General features: G+C 36.4%; 1 protein-coding gene across 16 annotated transcripts in view; it reads left to right on the plus strand.

The window, feature by feature from the left end:
* The window catches only part of LOC139118496 (disks large homolog 1-like), a 176,638-nt gene that overhangs the window by 126,294 nt on the left and 29,277 nt on the right, over positions 1-21,067 (plus strand). For all 16 annotated transcript variants that reach the window (XM_070681791.1, XM_070681790.1, XM_070681792.1 and 13 more), the window contains 7 exons: positions 3,458-3,610; positions 11,894-11,944; positions 13,067-13,191; positions 13,811-13,913; positions 17,121-17,324; positions 18,476-18,659; positions 19,736-19,907. In XM_070681791.1, the coding sequence (XP_070537892.1) occupies positions 3,458-3,610; positions 11,894-11,944; positions 13,067-13,191; positions 13,811-13,913; positions 17,121-17,324; positions 18,476-18,659; positions 19,736-19,907 (992 nt within the window). The remainder of the gene's footprint in view (positions 1-3,457; positions 3,611-11,893; positions 11,945-13,066; positions 13,192-13,810; positions 13,914-17,120; positions 17,325-18,475; positions 18,660-19,735; positions 19,908-21,067) is intronic.

Raw genomic sequence — 21,067 nt, forward strand, 5'->3', positions numbered from 1 at the left:
AAGTTGAAACTTGAACAAAGAGCACTTGATTGTAATTGCAGTTATACTGTGACATCAAATAGATTACCTGTGTGGAGCTAGTTGAATTTCATTTATTGCACTGATGTTTACGATCACCCTTTCATTGAAAGAATTTTCCTCAGATCAGAAGACTTTACTTTCAATTCATGAAAGGAAAATATCCAGGCAATTATTTATGGTGTGTTTTCAATGTCATATGTTGTACAGTAGGTGGTTTCTAAGGTGTTGATATTTGGTGCCTTGTTGAAGAGGGTATAGGATGTCTGTTTCTGTGGCTTCCGTATCTGTCAAAGCAATTTTGTTTTAATTTCTTTGATTCATCCCTATTCTGTCCAATAGGGTGGATTGATCTATTTATTGGGAATAGGGGTAACAGGATTGAGTTGTCATGAAGATTAAAGGAAAGACACACTGGAGATCGCAAAGTGTGCAGTGATATGAGTAATAAACATGTTATGAAACTATTATGAAGCAATCAGGCAAACATGAAATTATTTTTTCCCGTTTTTTCCCACATGTACTGTCACTTATGTGGACTTGCTTTTCTCCTTTCATATTCACATCAAAATGTAATTTCCTGCTGACGATTGGAAACGGTGAAATTGAATTTCAAAATGCATGGAGACACAAATTGAGTCATCCAATGTGTGTTGATAGTGCGGGGCTTTGAGAAAAGAAGAGAGTGGTGAATTTGCTTTGGGGTGTCGGTATCCAAATAAAATTTGTTCAGTGAGCAGCTGGCAGCATCTTGTAAGATGACGTAAATCATACAATCAGGTCATGTTACGAGCTGTTGGCAAAGGAGGATCTGAAGAAAGGAAAAATTCTGCTCTAGCAAAGTTGAAGTGTTCAGTTTTCTGCGTGATGTATTTTATCTGTGAAAATGCCAAGTCAAATTATTGTTTTGCTTGTTGGATGTTGGTTGTGTCATTGTGAAGGTAAATGAATTACACCTGAATGGGGTTTCCTGGTTGTGTTGTATACAGGTGACTGTGAGTAGAACTTTGTAATGATGTTATTTTTCACAGCTTTTTGGAGTGGGAAATGATTTATATGTGTGTATATATAAATAAATATGTATGCATACATATACGCATACAATTACATACACATACACACACACACACACACACACACAATAATAAGTATTGTTTCTGTGCAGAGCTCACATACTGAGCATTTGTACAAATGCAGCTAGTGTGCATATATCCCTAGCATAGATTCTACTGTAGTGAGTGCTCTGAAGTTAAATGTTGAAATCCACAAAGTTTGCATGTACTGTATGTGTTGCTGAAAATCCATTAGGATTGCATGGTATATTGCTGTCAGTTGTAATAGTTTGATGGCTTCCTTGTGTGCAAGCACACTGCATTCAGTAAATTCAAGCTGGATTTTAGGCTTAAGGATTGTGTGTGTTACGCTTCATGTTTTGCAGATTTTGTACTTTGTGAGTTTATTTCAGTCGTGAAAGCTTAGTCGGCAATGCATGTATTATTGCCTTTTGGCCAGCAGGGTGTTTTAATAGCCACTGTTTGATATTGCTGTTAATTTCATGGAAGATTGGCAGTGTTCCCATCAATTGCCATCGCAATTGTCGATATTCCCTGGTTCCACTCACACGTTCAGCGCATGTAGCTTATTTTATGGATTAAGTGTGTGGACTTGACAGAAGTGTCGCCAGGCTCATCTATACAGCTTGTCACACGAAACTACTCTACTGCTAGCCTCTGTCATGATTCTGTCTAAAGCTGTCTTGAATGATATGTCGTGTGTTCTAGCTATTTGATAATATGTTCATTATTTTTGCATTTAAATATAACTTCTACTTCTCAAAAACATGGGGAACTACATTAAATATTTGCTCTGATAATGACACACTCTTTTGCATTCAATAGCCAATGTTGTTGTTGACAAACAAATTCTCATTTGTAGTACTAGGATTCTGCTATAAAAAATAACATTGAACAGTACGCAGACATGTACAGGCTGTGTCGACAAGTTTATCACTGGGCATTATCTTGAGAGTAGAAAAGGAAACTGTATTTTAGATTGAACAAAAATATAAGAATATGCAGTCACAAGTTATAGGTAATGACGCGTTAATCATTAGATCACTGGGTCTTTAGTGTACCCTTTCATCCCACTGCCCAGTGGAGATGTTAACTTTGCGTAAGAAGGCATGCGTTTTTCCAAAATTTTCAAAAATATAAGTGAGACAGGAGAAGGTATCAAGGTTTATACACGATAAGGGTTTTCTTGTTCTAAATTTTCGTGTTTTCTCCATCAAATTTAGTTCTTGTTTCCAGTCTTATTTTTGCCAAGGTAGAGAGGAATATAGGGAAGCTGTTGAAGAATAACATATTTCTTCTGCCACCAGTTTATACCTGCTTTGATACCTTAAGTGAACTCCAGAAAAAATGACCAGGGAACCCCCAGAAACATTTGCTGGCTTTCTCCTCTTCAGAAAAAAACACTACCATTACTCACTGTCTGGAATAATTGCCCATAAAATTAGGGCCATGCTAAAGTACAATCACCTGTATTGAATGGAAAGGCACATTTTCTACTTAGTCACATATCCAAAAGACTTTTAGCCCTGAAGCATGTCTATATTGTGTACATCAAAGCTATGAAAGACTTTCACTTTCTTGCTTTAAATTAAAAAACACTTTTATCGCACATTTTTCAGCAACCAAAATAAAATTAAATTTCATCCAAATTTATGTAATTTATGGCTGTAGTCAGCCCAGCGAAAACAGGAAAAAAGGAAAAAAAGGCAAGGATGGGCAAAAATTATGAATAATTTATGACCAAAGATATTACAAACTAGACGGAAGGCAAAAGGAAAGTATATTTCAAACTGCCAAAATCCATTACTGGAAACAGAGAATCAGAAACTGGTTGTTTGTAGTCCCCCTGGGCTTAGAAAATTCTATTGCTTGAAAGCACCCATGCTTGTGAAGTCTTCAAGCTGCACAGTGGCAATGTAATAGTTAACAATTGTCTGCAAGATATCGATGTTATTCTTCAAAGAATACAACCTTGAAAATCTCATTCAGATGTTGTAGTTATTTTTGTAGACTGGAATATCTGTTATACAGGAGCACTCCTACATTTTGCTTAAGGGAAAGATCTGCCTCAGGCAGAGAGACAGATCTTCCAGTTTATGGTTTGACTGCCAGTGGGTTTGTGTATAGTTCACATTAGTTTACCAAAACCTGCCAGACATGAATTTAGTCTTTGGTGAATGAGTTTAAAAATTCAATAAGATCTTAAAATTGAATTATTTTTTTTACGCTAATGCATGCTCAAGCCATAATGAATATTACTGTAAGGCAGATGTGTGCAATTCCAAAGTAAAAGTAGTAGTGATGTTTTCAAAGTTGGTTTTGAATTCTTCTCATCTTTTTTGCTCTTTTCTCTGATTTTTCCACAGGCTGCTCCAGCACCGGTCAGACTACATGCAGACCAAGTCAAAGAGTCACCATCACCAGAAGAGCCCCTCCCTCCTCCCCATCAGCCCACACCACCACCCATCATCCAGTCGTCAATAGACCCAGTGGAAAACTCACCTGAGCCACAACCATATGTAAGTAACAATGCAGAGAGAGAGAGAGAGAGAGAGAGAGAGAGAGACAGAGAGAGAGAGAGAGAGAGAGAGAGAGGGAGAGAGAAAAATTCAATTTCCACACCTCACTGAACATTTAGAACTGTTCAGTAGTAATGGGTTGAGTCATCAGTACATTTTATTTAAACTGAACATTTACTGTATCTAGGTAATAAAAGTGTGATGGTGATCAAATCATAGATACAGTTATTGTAAACACCGCTCTCAACCACCCAAGTAAGAATAAGGGATGGAGACTTGTTGGCGCAGAATCACTTTAAGTACCTGTACTAAGACTGTTCTGTTTCTGTACGCACACAGCAGCATGTACATGACTCATAAAGATATTTTTTAAGCTGTATATTCTCCTTGATAATGCCTTGATTGCAGAACAAAAATAAAAGTTCAGGTAGTCCACACCGCAAAATTGAAAGACTTCATTGTGACTTTCCTCAATAAACTTTTAAATCATTCTCTTTTGGAATCAAGAATAAAATCAAGGGTCATCACACAGAATGTGGTACTAGAGAAACTCACTACCCAATATTATGGACACTTGAATTTCAAAATGGCCACCAACTGGTTGTTAACTCTACTGAGAAAAATTAATTTTTTTATTTTCACAAAAATAATCATGTGAAAACTTTAATTACTGTGTGAACTCCAAAATGTGCCCACAGGTGGTAGACTAAAACAGTATTATAAAAGTTTGAAAGTCTGAATAACTGTCCCGAGGTGCATTCTACCGTAAAGTAAGGAGATTCTGAGATTCTGATCTGGAGTCCGATTTAATAACATTCAAAAATCAGTTCACCGACCAAAGGCAAGCAAAATGCCGTGATCACAGTTAATACTTTTGAAATTCAATGACATTCAGACTCAAAGCATGATTTATTGCTTTTATGGATGATATCCTAATCCACAGTGTACTGGACTTTCTCATGAATACCATTTCTAATAATTTGCTCCCTGAAAAGGTTAAGCAAGTTAAACACAGCTACAACTGAGTGCAGAGAAGGACACTCTGGCGTGATATTGCGTCTCTGTGATGGATGTTGGTGATCGCACCAACGTGGTCTCCTTGATCAAATCGGTGATGTTGAGTGTAGCGACTGTCAGGCAGACATGCTGGGCCCCCCGTGCGGTTGCTCTGACAACCATGGCGCCCAGTTCCATCCGCCTTGCAGCCATCTCACCCCACAGTTACTGCTTTGAGTACATAAAAGGTGCAGGAGGATGTTAGACAAACATGTGTAACCACGGTGCCCTTTTGGGGGAAAACCAAGGATTATATTACCTTACCACAGCCGTTTTGTAGTGACATTTTACAAATGGACTAGGGTGATATTTTTCATGTTTCAATGTTTTTTTGACCTGGGGTATACTACAAGTATTTTTTCTTCTCCCAAGGATGCATGTTGAAATACAACATACTTAATTAGTCTTGCAATCACTATACATTGCTCATCATATTCAATGTTATTATTGACAAATGAATTCCAGTCAAGGACTTGAATACTTTTATCAACAATCACACAAGACACGTAACAACATACTTCCAGGCTGTGTTGACATGCTGAACACAAGGTGTTTCGACACAACCTTGTGATTAGAACAAAAAACTACATTCTTCAAACGGGACAAAAATACAGTAGTGTTAATATATTCGTTTTCATCACTTCTTTATGCATATACAGGTTGCTGAATCACATTTACAGATCGAAAATTTAATGGTTGTCTCATATGGACATTTTTCAGTAATTTTCTAATAAAATTAGAAAAACGTTCAATAAATTTCATTTAAAACTATCTCAGAGAAATTGTTTGTACCAGCTTACATTTATTGATTGCATTGTAAAAATTCAGATTTGTCCTAATAAGTATTTATATGCACAAGGACTCGGCGTAATTATGACAGCCTTTCAAAATGATTGTTTGACATCAGCTGGCCTCCCCTGAAGGTTTTTAATTTTTAACTCGAAATCGTTCAGCCATTTCGAGTTTACACATAATGAAAGCCGCAATAAATAGGTTGAAAGTGCAGCAATTAAATGTAAAAATCCACCCAAAATGAATAATATATATATATATATATATATATATATATATATATATATATATATATATATATATATATATATATATATATATATATATATACACACACGCATTTACAATTTATATTAGTTTGCTGAAATATTATAAATGGGTAAAAGTAATATTGCATATAAGACTGAATATGTCACATAAGGGATCTAAATTTCAGTAAACCAAGTTTGTAATAAAAATGAATATTTTAGGATATTTCTATTAATATGTGATTATACAGACAAGATGTTTATGTTACTGTAAATTTGAAGCAAATTGCCTAAAAAAATTATAAAAATCAGCTCTCAAATATTGTTCTGAACATAACTGGTGGCACGTAACCCATTTACTGAAATTAAGGTATCTGTAATAATAGCAATTTTGATATTTGCTACAGGATGTAATCGACTAATACCATTTAATGGACAGTAAGTTTAGAACATAAAACGTACAGTAGTTTTAGATTGATATACTCTGAAATGAGATGCAGCAAAATGATGTGAAGAAGCATGTCCCCAGATTTTTGTTGTCAAATATTTACTAAACTCCTTGAGTGCTGTACTTTTCCCACCAAAATTTTTGTGCAGCAGTTTACAAATTTTTTGTAAATTTTTCTGTAATTGTTTCTGTAATTTTGGACCAAATGGACATAACTTTTCAGTATCTGCAGTTTTTGATCAAAATTTTGTGAAAATTTTAAAAAGAAATTGTGTGGAACGGAAAAAAATTCTCAGCATTATTTTATAAACTTAATAAAGGCTGTAAAAATTGACTGTGGCATTCAAAGGGTTAAAAGGCCTATTCTTTCATTGTGTTTCACAAAGTTAATGGTATTTGCAATTCAATTTCTGTAAAAGAAAACAAGTGAAGATGTGGTTTTTGCATCATAAAATTACAGTCTCATTTACCTGTGTTGTATTTCTATTGTCAGATAATACATGTTCACCAATACATGAGATATACATCCCCATATATCAAAAAAGAGAGGGTATAAATTTTCTCCTTTGGTACATGATACATTGAGTGGATGTCATGATACATGGAGTAGATGTGTCATATTAATATTAAAAAAGGCATTCACATCGGTATTTAACTGACCAAAGTTTTCAATTTTCCAAGACAAGGGAAAAACTTCACTTGTTGTCCCACCTTTATTCTGAAAAAATTCATCCCGAGAGACATAGACAGCAGTTCTCCATGTTAAGTCCCAGTGCTGTCTTCTGCGTGAAGAGCAGTGATCCGATAACCTTTGACCATTGGTATGTCCATATCTTGAGTGAAATCTTGATAAAAATCTGCAAAGATCAGCTGTGGTATAAGCTCCTCGTAAGTCACAACCTTGAAACTCAGCCCCCTTCTTCTTCCTATTTCCATTTCCCCAGTTGATGAAAAATCCCTCCAGAATGCGTGTCATTAGAAACAGCAATTCCAGTCTGGGGGATCATTGAATCCATACAAAGCAATAAGATATTATACTTCCTGTGTAACATGCCAAGTCAAGGCTGCTTGCAATAAAAATCTCTGGTTGAATCACAGACCAATAAATGTGAAGATACCTCGAACTCTAAGCACTTGGACACAATAAGCACTTGGACACAATAAACTCAGACACAATAATCTGGGAAGGGGAGGGGGGGAGAGAGCACAGATTATTTGCATCAGAATTTCAACAAAGATAGAGGGACATGGAATAATTCAAAAATTTGTTATTATGCCATGACCATTCAATTAACATTATTGTAGCAATAAAAGGCACATTTACTGAAATGCATTTCATTATAAGTCGTGTTTCCTTTCTTTGAGAAGATTAACATCTACGTATGAATTGTCTAGAATACACAAAATGTCAACCAATGAAAGTAATGTAATATAAAAATAGTAAAGGAAAGTTTTGTCCCGAAAGGAATCATGTATAAGTCAGTAAAAAGATATGTGCAGAAGGGTAATGTCTTCCCTCGACAAAAACTGGAAAAATGATCTTTTAAAATTGTATTTCAGTCAAGCGATGTTTAAATCGATGTTTAAGGTTTAATGGCAGTTCAGATGTAGCTACTCTAAATTTAGATAAGTTTGGGTTTTTTCATTTTGTGCGTCATTGCATTTTACAACATTCAAATTATCATTTAGATGACCGGATGACCGAACTTTAAACAGCTAATTTCAGAGCATAAAGTCAGTGTTATACAGGCTTCATGTTCAGTTCACTAGATCTTCAATTCTCTGGATTGCTTCCCTGTGTGTTTTTCTTGGGTTTACACATCTACATATCCAGCACCTATTCCCATCTACCTTGAGAATGAGAGCGACATAACGAAATCAAGGACTGGGGTTTAAATGACAACCGGAAATAAAGTCTCAACATTCACTACTTTTCCTTCAGGATCTACTGAGTAGGCTATTGTTACCCCTTCTTTCAAATTTCTAATCTATCCGCCGAGCGTCTTTTCTTTAAAGGAATGCGCGATTTTGATGTAAAGAAATCTCAGTAAAGTGCTATGGGAGATGTAGCCATGGCGGAAATTGGTCCACTCCCGCCATGACTATCCATGAAAGATGTTGTGAATCACACCATTCGAAACACTGACACTGTGTTTTGCTGCAAACCAGAATGGGATATACAGAAACGAGCGTCAATTCAAGTAGAATAGATTGTATGTAGAGGGTCGTACCACTTGTCAGCAAAGGGGCATTTCAATGTAAAGGCAGTATAATATCTCAGTATTTGTCAGTTGTAATTTCAAAGCTGGCCATTCTACTTTTACAAAGCTCAGTGTTCAGAAGTTTTGATGTGATGTGTCGTCATGTTTGATATTTGCCATGCCATTCTTAAATGCAAATGTTACACACATGTGTTTATGCAAATAAAACTTACATCCACATTAAATTTAAGTTGTATGCGTATTTGGAGTTTATCTGCAAAATCATATCTGAATTTTTCTTGAACATTTCTATGCATAGCCTGTCATATTATCATTAATATTTTTAGAGCATTTTATGATCTTCAAATCCTGAGGGGTCTGCCATCACTGTGTTTGACTTGCGATAGATATAATAAAAGTTGGCCTGAAGCATAATATTATTGCAAAATAAAGTATGTTTCTTGAGTGTAAAATATTCATATATGTCATGGCATTGTCCCTTCACATTTAGATAAAAATAGACACGCAGAAAGATAAATTTGTGCATAAAAGGAAAAAAATGCCAAAAATTGTCCATATTTTGATGATCAGAGAAAAGACAGTGAACTATGTCGAGCAACGAGTGACATACAAATCTTTCTTAATGTAAAAATAAATGAGTACTGTGAACTATTTTCATATTTTTGTGATTAATATCTGTCATAAATTATCTTTCCATTCAATCCATTATCATTATTTTGAATTTTGAGCATTTGATGAAATGGCTTGAAAAATTATGTTCCCTATGCCTAGTTTGAGTAATCAGTCCTGTGTGAATGTGCAATTATGTCTGGCAACTGTATATGACAATGAATATGTATGAGAAAGATGCAGGCTAAAACGATAAAAATATCAAATTGGTAAAACTCATGGGTGAATTTCCAGAGGGCACACATCAACTGTTGACAATATTAGGGTCATCTGAGTGACCCCTGACAACTCTACACAGCACAGTATCCACACCTACAAGTCTGAAATTTTGAAGATATACATATCCACTTTTCTTTTTAAGGAATAATCCTTTTTTTTCAATTCTGTCCATAGCGTCAGTCAAAAATAACACCCAAATTCCTGAGAAAGTACTGAGAAAAAGAAAAAGATATTTTGATAACATTTTGGCGACTGTTTAATTGATGTATAACGTCTCTTGTTTGATTTCTACAGATTTATAGCCGTTCATATTTAATATGATCACTGTTTGTAATAGATAAAATAATATCATCATCATCATCATCATCATCATCATCATCATCTTGAAATAATAGTAATAATGTCTTATAACCTTTTCACATCATAACATTTCACCTCAAATTCTACTAACATACTGACAGAAGTTTCAAATAAGCTTTGTTAAATGCAGGCATACTGGATCCTGTGACATTGTTCACTCTAGGCCTGATGCCTTATGTATTTGAATGTACTTTATGAACTGAGATGTGATGTATTTTGAAAGGCTTAAACAAGAGGCTTCTGACTTATCAAAGCTTGAAATAGTAGGAATAATAATCAGAGTATTGAGTGAAATTTGAGAAAGCTTCAGGTACTAGTGATTGTCGATTTTTAAATCCAAATAACTGCACTGATGTAATTGGAATAGAGTAAAAAAGGCCAGACGCAGCTTGCTGTCACCAAAAACCATAAAAAGCTGTCTAATTATCCATAATCTGAAGGTGATATTTCAGCCCTGTCAGCATTTTTTTATACCCAACTCATCCATCATCTGTTGATGTCAGCTAACCTCAAAACACAGAATGCTATTTGTTTATGTCGTCAAATGTCAGACATTAAAACAGGTTGATTAAACAGCCCCTCCTCCCATCACTTAATATATGTAATAATTCTTCTTAATGTGATTAATTCCCCATTGTGTAAATGTTACCTTTTGCTGTCAGTGAATATGCAAATAAGAGATTAGTTCATTGTTCAAATTTTATTTCTGTCATCATCTACACACCAAAGTAATATTTCACTGTACACCAACATAATATTAAGTATTTTTGCAGACTGGAAAAAATGACTAAATGGTAAAAATTGTAGCCACCATCTTATTCTACAATTTATAGTGACTTGTCCCATGTGTAACTTTGACTGGTGAATTGCGGTCTTCCGCTGGCAATGAATGTAAGATAATTCATCCAGGAAACAGAGAACTGTGAATTGTTGTTGCTACTACAATGATAGGTTATAAGTCTCACTTGGATTGCAGTTAGTTACAATGAAAAAAGTGTCATCAGTTCCCAGGTACACTGAAAAAAGTCGCTAAATACATCCCTTGCATTTAAAATCATCAACAACACCAGCTTGCTGTCTGTGCAACAGCTGTGGTAGCAAAGAGTGTCGGACAACGACCCGGCCTGCCTTGCTCACTGGTTTCAAACAAACACAACCCAACTTTCATTTGAAGACAAGCTTGAATGACAGTTTAATAACCTGTTGCAGTATTTCAGTTCCAGAGCAGTTTGTTTTGTAATTTCTCTGGCGTTCCCACTGCAGAAAATAACTGATGTACACGCTATCTCATCTGACTTGTTATGAGTAGTCACATGAGACCAAGTTCATCCACATAGCATAGTAATTACAGTAGCATGATGTGTGACAACATGCATACATAACAAAGTTGTCGGCAAGATAAGCAATTTAAAAGTACAATTTATATATCGTTTTAATTGAAAACCTGTTAATGACTGTATGCCCACTTAAATTTAGTGAATATCTGCCGTGTTATAATTTGTTATTGCGAAAAAGCCTGTATGAAGACTTCAATAGCTGTCAATAAAAAGATGTGAAAGCACCCTGCTTACAACACTTGATATGCAGGCTATCTTCTTGACTGACTTGATCAAGTTGTCTGTTATGATGAGAAGTTATGTGAACACATTTCTGTCAGATGATGGAAATATGTTGAGCTCCAGAAAGTGATCTGTGTATTTATCATAGTATCATTCCATGCTCCATGCCTCTGTATGTTCTGAGGGCATGAGAAAAGTTAAAGGTGAAAAATGACCAACATGTTGTCCTGTAACACAATGCATATTTTTCAGTATCATCTAGAGGTACGGTTCCCATCATTAATGATTATTTTGGGGCCAGGTAACCAAACAATGTGTAGTAATTCTGTCACAAATCCTGTCCATGGTGAAATATCTGTCGCCATAAAACTATATAACTCAACATCAGGAATTCCCTAGGATCAGCTATCCAATATTTTAGGCTATACCCTAGAGCATTAACCCATTTCTTAGTATATCTTCCCATCCCCACACTACATCTATTGTCATATTTCATGCATCATTATAAAATGCGAGTGAGACTGCCCTCACTAAACTACATAATGAATATTGCTTCTGGATGAATTTGACTTGTCGATCAAGAGTTCACCATGTACCAAACAAAAGCATGCCACACAAGGGATACAACATCTGTTTTCATTCATATTCAGCACGCTGCTTCAATAAATCATGAGACGATAATTGTTTTCTTACCTGTTTTATGCCTACAGGTAAATGGTCTTGAAGAGGACTGGGAATATGAAGAAATAACACTCCAGAGAGTAAGTGTTCTCACCACTCCCACGTTATTTCCTCCCACTCTTATTGTATCTCAGGATATCTGATAGTTAATTCTTCAGAACTCTTGATGATGGGGCAGTTCCACAGTGAAAATTTCAATTTGATAGCAGTTAATCGTGATGAGTTTTCAAGCATCTAGATCTCAGACAGATACTATGTGATGTAACATTTTAAGTTTTGAAAGGTTTTGGTTCAGCACACTATGTTTAATTCCAGCAGCGTCTTTTATTCTACTGATGTTAAATTTGACATCAATAATACAAACTTGAATGAATCCAAGGAGAAGTAAATATTTCCAGACAGTAAGCTGAGTAGGCTGTTTACTGTTACCATCAAGATTAGTTATGGGTTCATATACTTTAAACTATAGGTGAAATGGGTCAATATGTAGAGGGGTGTGCGGAAGTTTTCTTAATATGGGCAAAATTGTTCAAATGATTGCTACTCATTGCCATGGCATTATGGAAAATGATGCAAAAAAAAGAGCTAGTCTGTTTCCGTTCTTTGTGTCAATACAGAGGTCTTCCAGTAAAGACAAACAAAGGCATCTGTCCGTTCCCTTTACATTATTGCAGGCAACAACCCAACTGACCAGAAAATCTGTTTAAAAGAAATACTAGATTAATTTGTGATAGTACAGAATTTGGCTTTGTTGATATCGTATTTTGGAAACTGAATTAGCTTGGCAGTGTCGGCATTACAGGCAGATTATACTCTGTGTTAGCTAACTTGATTACCATTGACATTTGAAATCAACACATAGAATACACAAGAGAGTGTTTCCGAGTGTTGATGTCAATTCCAACATGGATCAAATACCAGGTCTGGTGATACTGCCCATCAGTCTGCAGTGACCTCATTGATTCTTTCATCAAAGTTCAACCTTTGATAAGGGTATTACAGCACCGGAGATGATCAACAAGGATGAAAATTCCCATAATGTCTTCTAAGACATTGAGGTTTAACAAATGTACAACCTGTTAAGTTTCTGTATTCAAAGGCATGGAACTCTTCAAAGGTTTATGATGCAGTATGGTTTTAGCTCATAAGAGGCAACCTGAATTTTCCTACCTTGGACTGAACTATTTATACCTTGTCTGTAGGGAGGAGCAGGTCTTGGATTCAGCATTGCAGGTGGCACAGACAATCCCCACATTGGAGAGGATCCAAGTATTTTCATCACCAAACTCATTCCTGGGGGAGCTGCAGCTGTCGATGGCCATCTAAAGTAAGTTTTACTCCTCTGTCTATGTCAGTTTCCCTCAGCAGAAGTGTTCTCCTCTAAATCAAAGACACCAGCTAGCGTGTATAGTCGTATCAAATTCAAGAAGTTGCAAAAGTTGGTAAAAATGAAGTTTGATAAAACATTGAATTCAGTCAGAACAATTTGCTCAGTAAATTTTAATTTTAGCTCAATGTCTTATTTTCAGTAAAACCTGCCATTATTGTTCATAAACTAAAAATAAAAAATCAGTGGAGTCCATGTATAAGATGTCAGAAAACCTCTTGTAAGCTCTGATTTGATTCACACAGTCACTCAGTTTGTTGTTAACATATAGTGCTATTCATATAATCACCCAATGTGTTGTTAGCATGTAGTTGTAAAACAATCTAGTGTGTACTGGTATCTATGTAGTCATAAAGGTCATAATCACACTAATAGCATCACATACCTGATTACCCCCAACAAACTATCTCCATAAATGTAGGTCTCTGGTCAAGTTTTCTGAAAATTTGTGTAAGATTTTTGGAGATGTAGGACAAAGATAGGATTATTTGAGTTTGAGACTCTGTGCTCGAGATGATTATAGAATGATAAATTAAATTATTTTGTTTTCTCTCTACAGATTGAATGACATTATTGTGAAGGTTAACGACACTGACACAGTTAACGTTCCACATTCTACGGCAGTTGATGCACTGAAGAAAGCTGGAGATGTTGTAAGAATGGTAAGTCAGGGCACACTCCCTTGTGAATCGATACATGATGGCATCTGTGTGGTGTGCATTAGAAAAGTAGGAAGTTGGGAAATGAAATGGCCGCTATTCGCAGGTATCAACGTGTTTGGAGATGGATTTCCCTCACAAAAGGCCATAATTTATTCAATAAACAAGGATCTGTATTCATACATGCTACCATCTTTGTATCAAAAATGAGCTCTTGTGCATTTTTGGGTGCGACTCCCGACAGGAACTTTGCTTTCGACATGAAAGTGCGTCTTTCATATAACAGCAGCGGGTGGTCAGTGGGTGTAGCTGCGCTACCCTAAATTTAAATGTTTCAAACAATCACAGACTGACATTAGATAGCCAATCACAGCACCGCTACTTTCACACCACCTGCTGACAACCATCTCCCTTATCAATGATGACGAGATAGAACCATTTTATCTGAAACACTCTGGCAGGGGGAATGTGCATAAGGTCAGAGGGGAAACTGGAAAGATGTGTTGATAATGAGCATCAGTTTTGATGCTTGCCCTCCTGTGACTGTGTCCAAATTTGGACTCATCTTTTGTCAGTCATGTAGAGCAAGGAATAGGCCTTATTTCAGACACAAAAAAACAATGATTTGATAAGTATGATTTATTAGTCATGCAACCAAGACATTGTCAAAGTTGTAAGCATAGAAATGTCACTCTTAATTTTCAGAAATTTTCAAAATTTGGTGTGTTTCTCCATCTGTTTCCATAGACACATTTTTGTCTTTTTCTCTGAAAAATGTCATAAAAACATGACCATTTATATGTTGTTCAAGTATGATTAACTTAATCCCACAGTCACAGATGGTTTTAACTCCATATTTTTCTTCTGTATCTCAGTTCTTCATGTATTTATGAGTGATGAGAATGTATTTATTGGTGCAGGATTACAGGTTATAAAGAACACCTTGTTCTGTTTGTACCATAGTTTGAAGGTCATGAATCATGAAAGTCTGGCAAACTAGAAATTTCACCATGTCCCACAAGTAGTTTGTCAATTGCAATCCCAGAGAAGCTGTCACTTAAACAGATGCCATGACATCTGCCATTAACATTTTGGCAAATCCCAGGAGGAGTGGACAAATTAACTCCTCTAGCTGATAAAGTATTCCTGTTCCAATTCCCACTTGACCTCGGAGGTTGTTAAATGTCCGGCATGGTCAGCATGTACAAATGTCAAGTTTGTAGCCAGGGACCACAAACATGTATTGAATATGTATGTGACAATTAAACTACCTATGTTGCCATCAGTAGGTTGATACAATTTACTGAATAAATTCATACCATAAGTCATTCCATAGGCACTGCTATAACTATCCCAGAAGAATGTAGAAATACAGAAACAGACCCAGAATTTTAACTATTAAGAGATGTAGTTTTGTAGAATTTTGAATTCAGAGTAATTTAAAGTTAATTCTACAAACATCTCATAATCGAAATAATGAAACTATAATTCCTGATGCATCAGGAGTAATGTTGTTCAATGTGTCACATTTCCTGTAACCCCCCCCCCCTCCCATATCAGCATGTTTCAGTTCCCAGTAGTCAGCGTGTTGACGTAATCACCATTTTTGTGCAAACAAATTGTAATATAGTTTCATCTATGACATGAAATCCAGACAAACCATATTGATACCTGCTGGTCTGAAGTTTTTATACAGCATCGTATTGAAGGTGAAAAAAGAATTAAAAGTAATAGCTGTGGCCCATAGATGAACACTGAGCTTCAGAATAAATATAAATTTTGTCTTTGTTTTATTTATTTTCATCAATTAATCAGCATTTTTAGCAACGATCAATGGCTTTAAAAAAGATATGTTTTTGTCAGTCTAAAAATTGAAATTGCCAATTATGGTTGTGCTTAAAGGCAAAATTGGCCTTTCTGTCAGCTGTTCCCTGTCTTCAATCATCTGGTAAAATATTCTCCTATTTACCTTTCCCAACAAAATTGCTTGAATGTCTAGAAACCAATTTTTGATGCAATAATTTAACATGACTGGCATCAAAAGTGAATCTGCGATGCTCATTAGTTTTACAGCAAAGCTGAATAAAATTGAGAGAAAAACAAAAAGGGAGACACAGAGCAATTGGCGCAATATCCTGATTTTATGCTCATTGCCCCTGTGGCTAATGCTAGCATCAGTAGCTTTGCTTGTCAGTGGGAGATCCTAATAGATACAACTTTTGATAGGGATTCATGATAGCATTGTGACATTGCTAAAAATACACCAGCCTGTATCTTGATCCGTTCTCAGCATGCAGTGTCACGGGACATAGAATAGAGGGAAAAAATATGGTCTAAGGTCTTCTCTGTTTTCGCAAATCCCCCTCCCCCTCCCCTTTTCCCTTCCAACACTGTCTGTGCAACCTGTTGAGCAACTGCTTAGAAAAAGCAGTGAAGAATATGTGTACACCATCGTGCTGTGAGTTTGACTACAGCATCCAGTATTCACCCCAGTGTGGGTTGGAATTGACTTCAGAAAAAGAAGTGAGACAGAATATAGACACAATGTACAGGTGTTTGAGGAAAAAGATTGACACGCGCATAAACAAACAAAAAAGGAAAAAACAAGAGCATGCATACAGAAGAAATGGTATGAAATAATCTGCATGATATTTTTATTGCATTTTAGAAATGCATTAATGCGGCTAATGCATAATGAAAGGATTCACAATTTATAGAGAGATGCCTTGGGTACATTTGAACAAAGTTTTAATGAAATTTGTATCAGTACAGTCCTGTGCAGATAGCATTATCAGGTCAATGAAGATACATGTCTTCAGGCTTTCTACAAATATCTGATAGAAACCCCTCTCTCTGATCAGCATACCTTTTCCATTGGGACACCATCAGTGAATGGTCTAAATAATAATAATAAAGGACATCGTTCACTGTTTGAGTACATTTATTTGTCATGGAAGGATCAGCTGTTTGGCACAATTGTTCCATGATTGTTAGAGATGACTGCAAAATAAAATCAAGTTGATTGCAAAATTAGCTTCATCGCAAAAACTGTCAGACTTTTGTGAGTGTCAAGTATTGAAAGGTCACTTGCAGGGTCATCAACAACATCATCATTATCATTGTGCCTGGAAGACACTGATCATCAATGACCCATCTCTGGTAAGGCATGATGTGTTATCATCACTTACATCTTATCCTTTGCTTAATTAGATCCTCAGGCGCAGGAAAGCAGTTCCGGAGAACGTTATGACAGTGGAGCTACTGAAGGGAAGCAAAGGCCTGGGATTCAGCATCGCAGGAGGCGTGGGAAACCAGCACATTCCGGGCGACAACGGAATATTTGTGACCAAAATCATCGAAGGTGGAGCCGCTCAGCAAGAAGGAACATTAGAGATTGGAGATAGACTTATCAGAGTAAGTTATGAGGAGTCATTTCTGTGGGCACTGTCATTCTCCACCCCTTCACTCACCACACCCACTATTCAACCATGTGGAGATAAACCATACTATCTAAAACAATGAGTCAAACTATACATAGTTTACAAAGAGGCAAGTTCCAAACCATAGACGACACACAAGATTGTGCAACAGTGTCCCAGTATGTTGTTTAACCCTTTTCCTGCCAGACACTATCACTATCACTTCTCTATCTGCAAAGGCAGTAACAAGCAATATTGAGCCAAAACCATATATATATTTTCATGAAAATCATGTTTACAGTATCTGTGGTTTCAGAGCCTTCAAATTTTTGTTGAAATGCACCATACAGGACCTGTTGTGCTTAACTAGTTTTAAACAACTTTACTTTATAGTGAAATATGAACTGGGCAAGATAAGGGTTTAAAGGTCTCTGTGACTTAAAAGTCAACTATTACCGGTATTCATTCACAGAACACAAACATCTAAGAGCTGTGCTGAAACAAAACAGATCCTCAGTAAAACAGATCCTTAGTGCATGTTCTAGATGCTATTCAGTTCATTCTCTCAAATCATGTTGTATGTCATTATTTGAAGATCTGATTGACTTACTTTGCTTTTCTCCTGTACTGAAGAGATTCTTAAATTTTTCCTCAGTTATCAGTTGGGAAAATGTCACACAAGGAAGAGTTAAGTGGTCTAGAAAACAGAGTGCAATTTCAGAGTGATTTTACAATTTTTTGACAATCTGTTCAAATGTACAATTGTCAGGGTTTACACATTGCTGGAAAGTATTGAAACTTTTTACTTTTCCTTGACAGTTTGGAAAAACAGGTAATACATCTTGAACTCCTGTATATGTATTTGTCCTGTTTAACTTTTCTGCAAAATTACCCCAAATTGTCCTCAGATCCTCAACAATTAGCTTCAGTGTATCAATGCTGTTTGTTGAGCAGCTCCTTATCACATTGCTATGCCTTTTCATAACTGTAAGTATCACACACACATCAAAAACTTTCTGGATAATCTTATTATCACGAAAAGCAGTGGGAAAACAACCATGTAATATGAGAAGTAAGACGTTGAAAACCTAATTCATGCATTATGCTGTCTTTTGACATTTGATATTTCTCATGTTCAATCCATAGGTCGGAAACGCCAACCTCGAAAATGTTACACATGAAGATGCAGTGGCAGCACTCAAAGCAACACCAGAGAAAGTTGTGCTGACAGTTGCCAAGCCTCACAACCCACCCACGTCAGTCTATGAACACGATAGTCCTCCGCACCCACCCGATATATCAAATATTAGTCAAACAAGCTCTCAGAATGGTAAGTGCAAAAAGTCATATTTACTTAATGGTGTTTTAGAAGCAATTCTGTAAATATTTCTGTGTAAAATAAGTATTCAACCATCAAATATTGTTACCTTAAATGTTTCAAGTCCCCTGTTTTTCTGTTACAGTTGTCTTGCACTGGGGAGGGGGCACACAAAAATACAGTTCACCACCAAAAAACTGCCAAATCCCATAGAAGTGAACAGAGTTGACATGCTGCTTGTACCATATATGGATAAATGAAAATTTGTTGTGACCTTTTACCTTTAACCCCTCAAAGGTCGATTACCCAATGGTTTGCCCATGCTGTCAAGAGACAACAAGGTGAAATCATTTGATAAAGTAAATTGGGAAAAAAAAAGTAATGGTGAGATATTAGGACCTTGCCCTGCGGTTTTGTCAAATGCAAGTGCTTATATACGAGCTGTGTGCAATAAAAGTAAAATTGCAGCCAACTGAAACATTGATGAATTACGATCACGGGGTGTTCTTCTCTCGCTTGGCTGGAGAGCCATCATTTAGAGGAGAGCAGTCTATTACTCAGACAAATGAATGGTCCATTACAGAGTGAAGTGAAATCTCTCAGTGATACACAGTGAGTAAAGCTAGCTGGGCCAAAAGATCAGTACATGTTCCCCAGTGTGGATGTGAGACAGAAAACTATCATTGAATGAAAAAGATACTGTAATTATTATAGGAAATGGAACACCACTTATGAAAGTGACATATCAACAGTTTGTATAATATTGAAAGTGAAAATAATAATTTATAGGGAATGAACAATAGAAGTTTAAAGTTTATAAAATTTTATAGTTGAATCGTTTGATCTTGTTTATTTAAATAAAAATAATTGGTCAATAATTCTAAAAAAATCCACAAATTAGTACAGAATACAATGCTTTGCGAGGTGAATCCAGTTTGTTGCGTATGAGACGGAAGTGAAATGAGCAAAGCCACATATGGTGTCATAAAAACGTGATTGAAATTACAAATTTAACAAGGGAGTAATGAATAACAAGGGAGCAATGAATAATTAAATGAAGTTTTGCATAAATTTCATTTCCCCTGCAGTTTATCAACACACACCACCCTCAGTGAGAAGTGACCATTCGGCCCCTCCTCTTCCTCCTCCGACAAACAACCTCCCACCAGAAGTGATGTATTCCCGTGTGGACAAGACGAGGGTCGACTCCTATTCAACGAGTACACCAAAGACATACGTGGACGGTGAAGATTTTCCACGGTAAGAGAAACAGACAAGTTATTATGTGCCTCACCTCTTCTGGCTCACTTCCAAATGTAATATGAACTCACTGGATATCTTGATCACCTTGGTTTTGGCAGAGCAAGAGATCTGTCCTGATTAGGCAGGGCAACAGAATCAAGAATAGATTTGATTCCTTATAATGTCACAGTTCTATCATTTATATGCAAAAGTAAATAATGTGTGACTGAAATGTTTCAGAATCTGTGTTTCTAAATTTGCACGTTCAAGACTAACAGAAATGGTAGTTGCTATCTCCATTGTAACCATGAAAACTACAAAAGTCACAAGGTGGGGCTCAAACCACGAGCAGCAGCAAATTAACTCAGACACATTACAGGCAAAAAATTGCTCACACCTGTCAATAGCAGACAATGTCTTGCATGTAATGGTATCTTTAGCCATTAACAAAGCTACAAGCGTGAACAGTAATACTACTGTATAATGTGAGGAAACACTTCTAGGCTGGATTCCTCAACATAGAATTGCAGAGTTTGTTGTCTTTCCACTGTCTGTGCAGATACTGCTAAGCTGTCATCATGAGACAGGACGCTTGATTAAACTGTCATGACCATAGGTATTTGCATAGTCATTAAATGCCATTGAAGGTCACGAGCCAGGGAAAGTATAGTTGACAAGAACACTGCTTTTCATTTTCTTTGATCAGAAAATGTACCATACTTACCCCTAGAACTTCTTCAACATCCATGTAGATCCAAAGTGGCTCGTTTGCTTTCCTCTCAGATATCACAAATTGCTCACTTCTATGTGACTGTTTATTTTCAGTGATTCCGTTTGCTTATGTCTGCTAATTCTGCTTCCCACCCTAAAGTAGGTTCTACTTAAATTCAGAGATGTTTTATTGTTGGGAGCACGTAGACAGGAACTGTGTACCCCCTAAATGTAACAGAACAGTGCCCTCTAGTGGTGAAAAATGTAATTTTTAGAAACAGTTGGTTCTCTCAGTATGTAACAAGCAGAGATGAGGGCAGTTGATGTTACCAGTGAAGGCAGATTCAAGCAAGTGGTTGCATGTGAGTTGGTTTCCTGCAACAGAGTATCGTAACACATAGATGTCACATGTGCAGGCTGGTTGGCAGTTTTAATTGGTTACTTAAATCGGACGGGGCAGGGAAAGG

Source organism: Ptychodera flava, chromosome 19, assembly GCF_041260155.1.
Source record: "Ptychodera flava strain L36383 chromosome 19, AS_Pfla_20210202, whole genome shotgun sequence".
NCBI classification, from domain to species: Eukaryota; Metazoa; Hemichordata; class Enteropneusta; family Ptychoderidae; genus Ptychodera; species Ptychodera flava.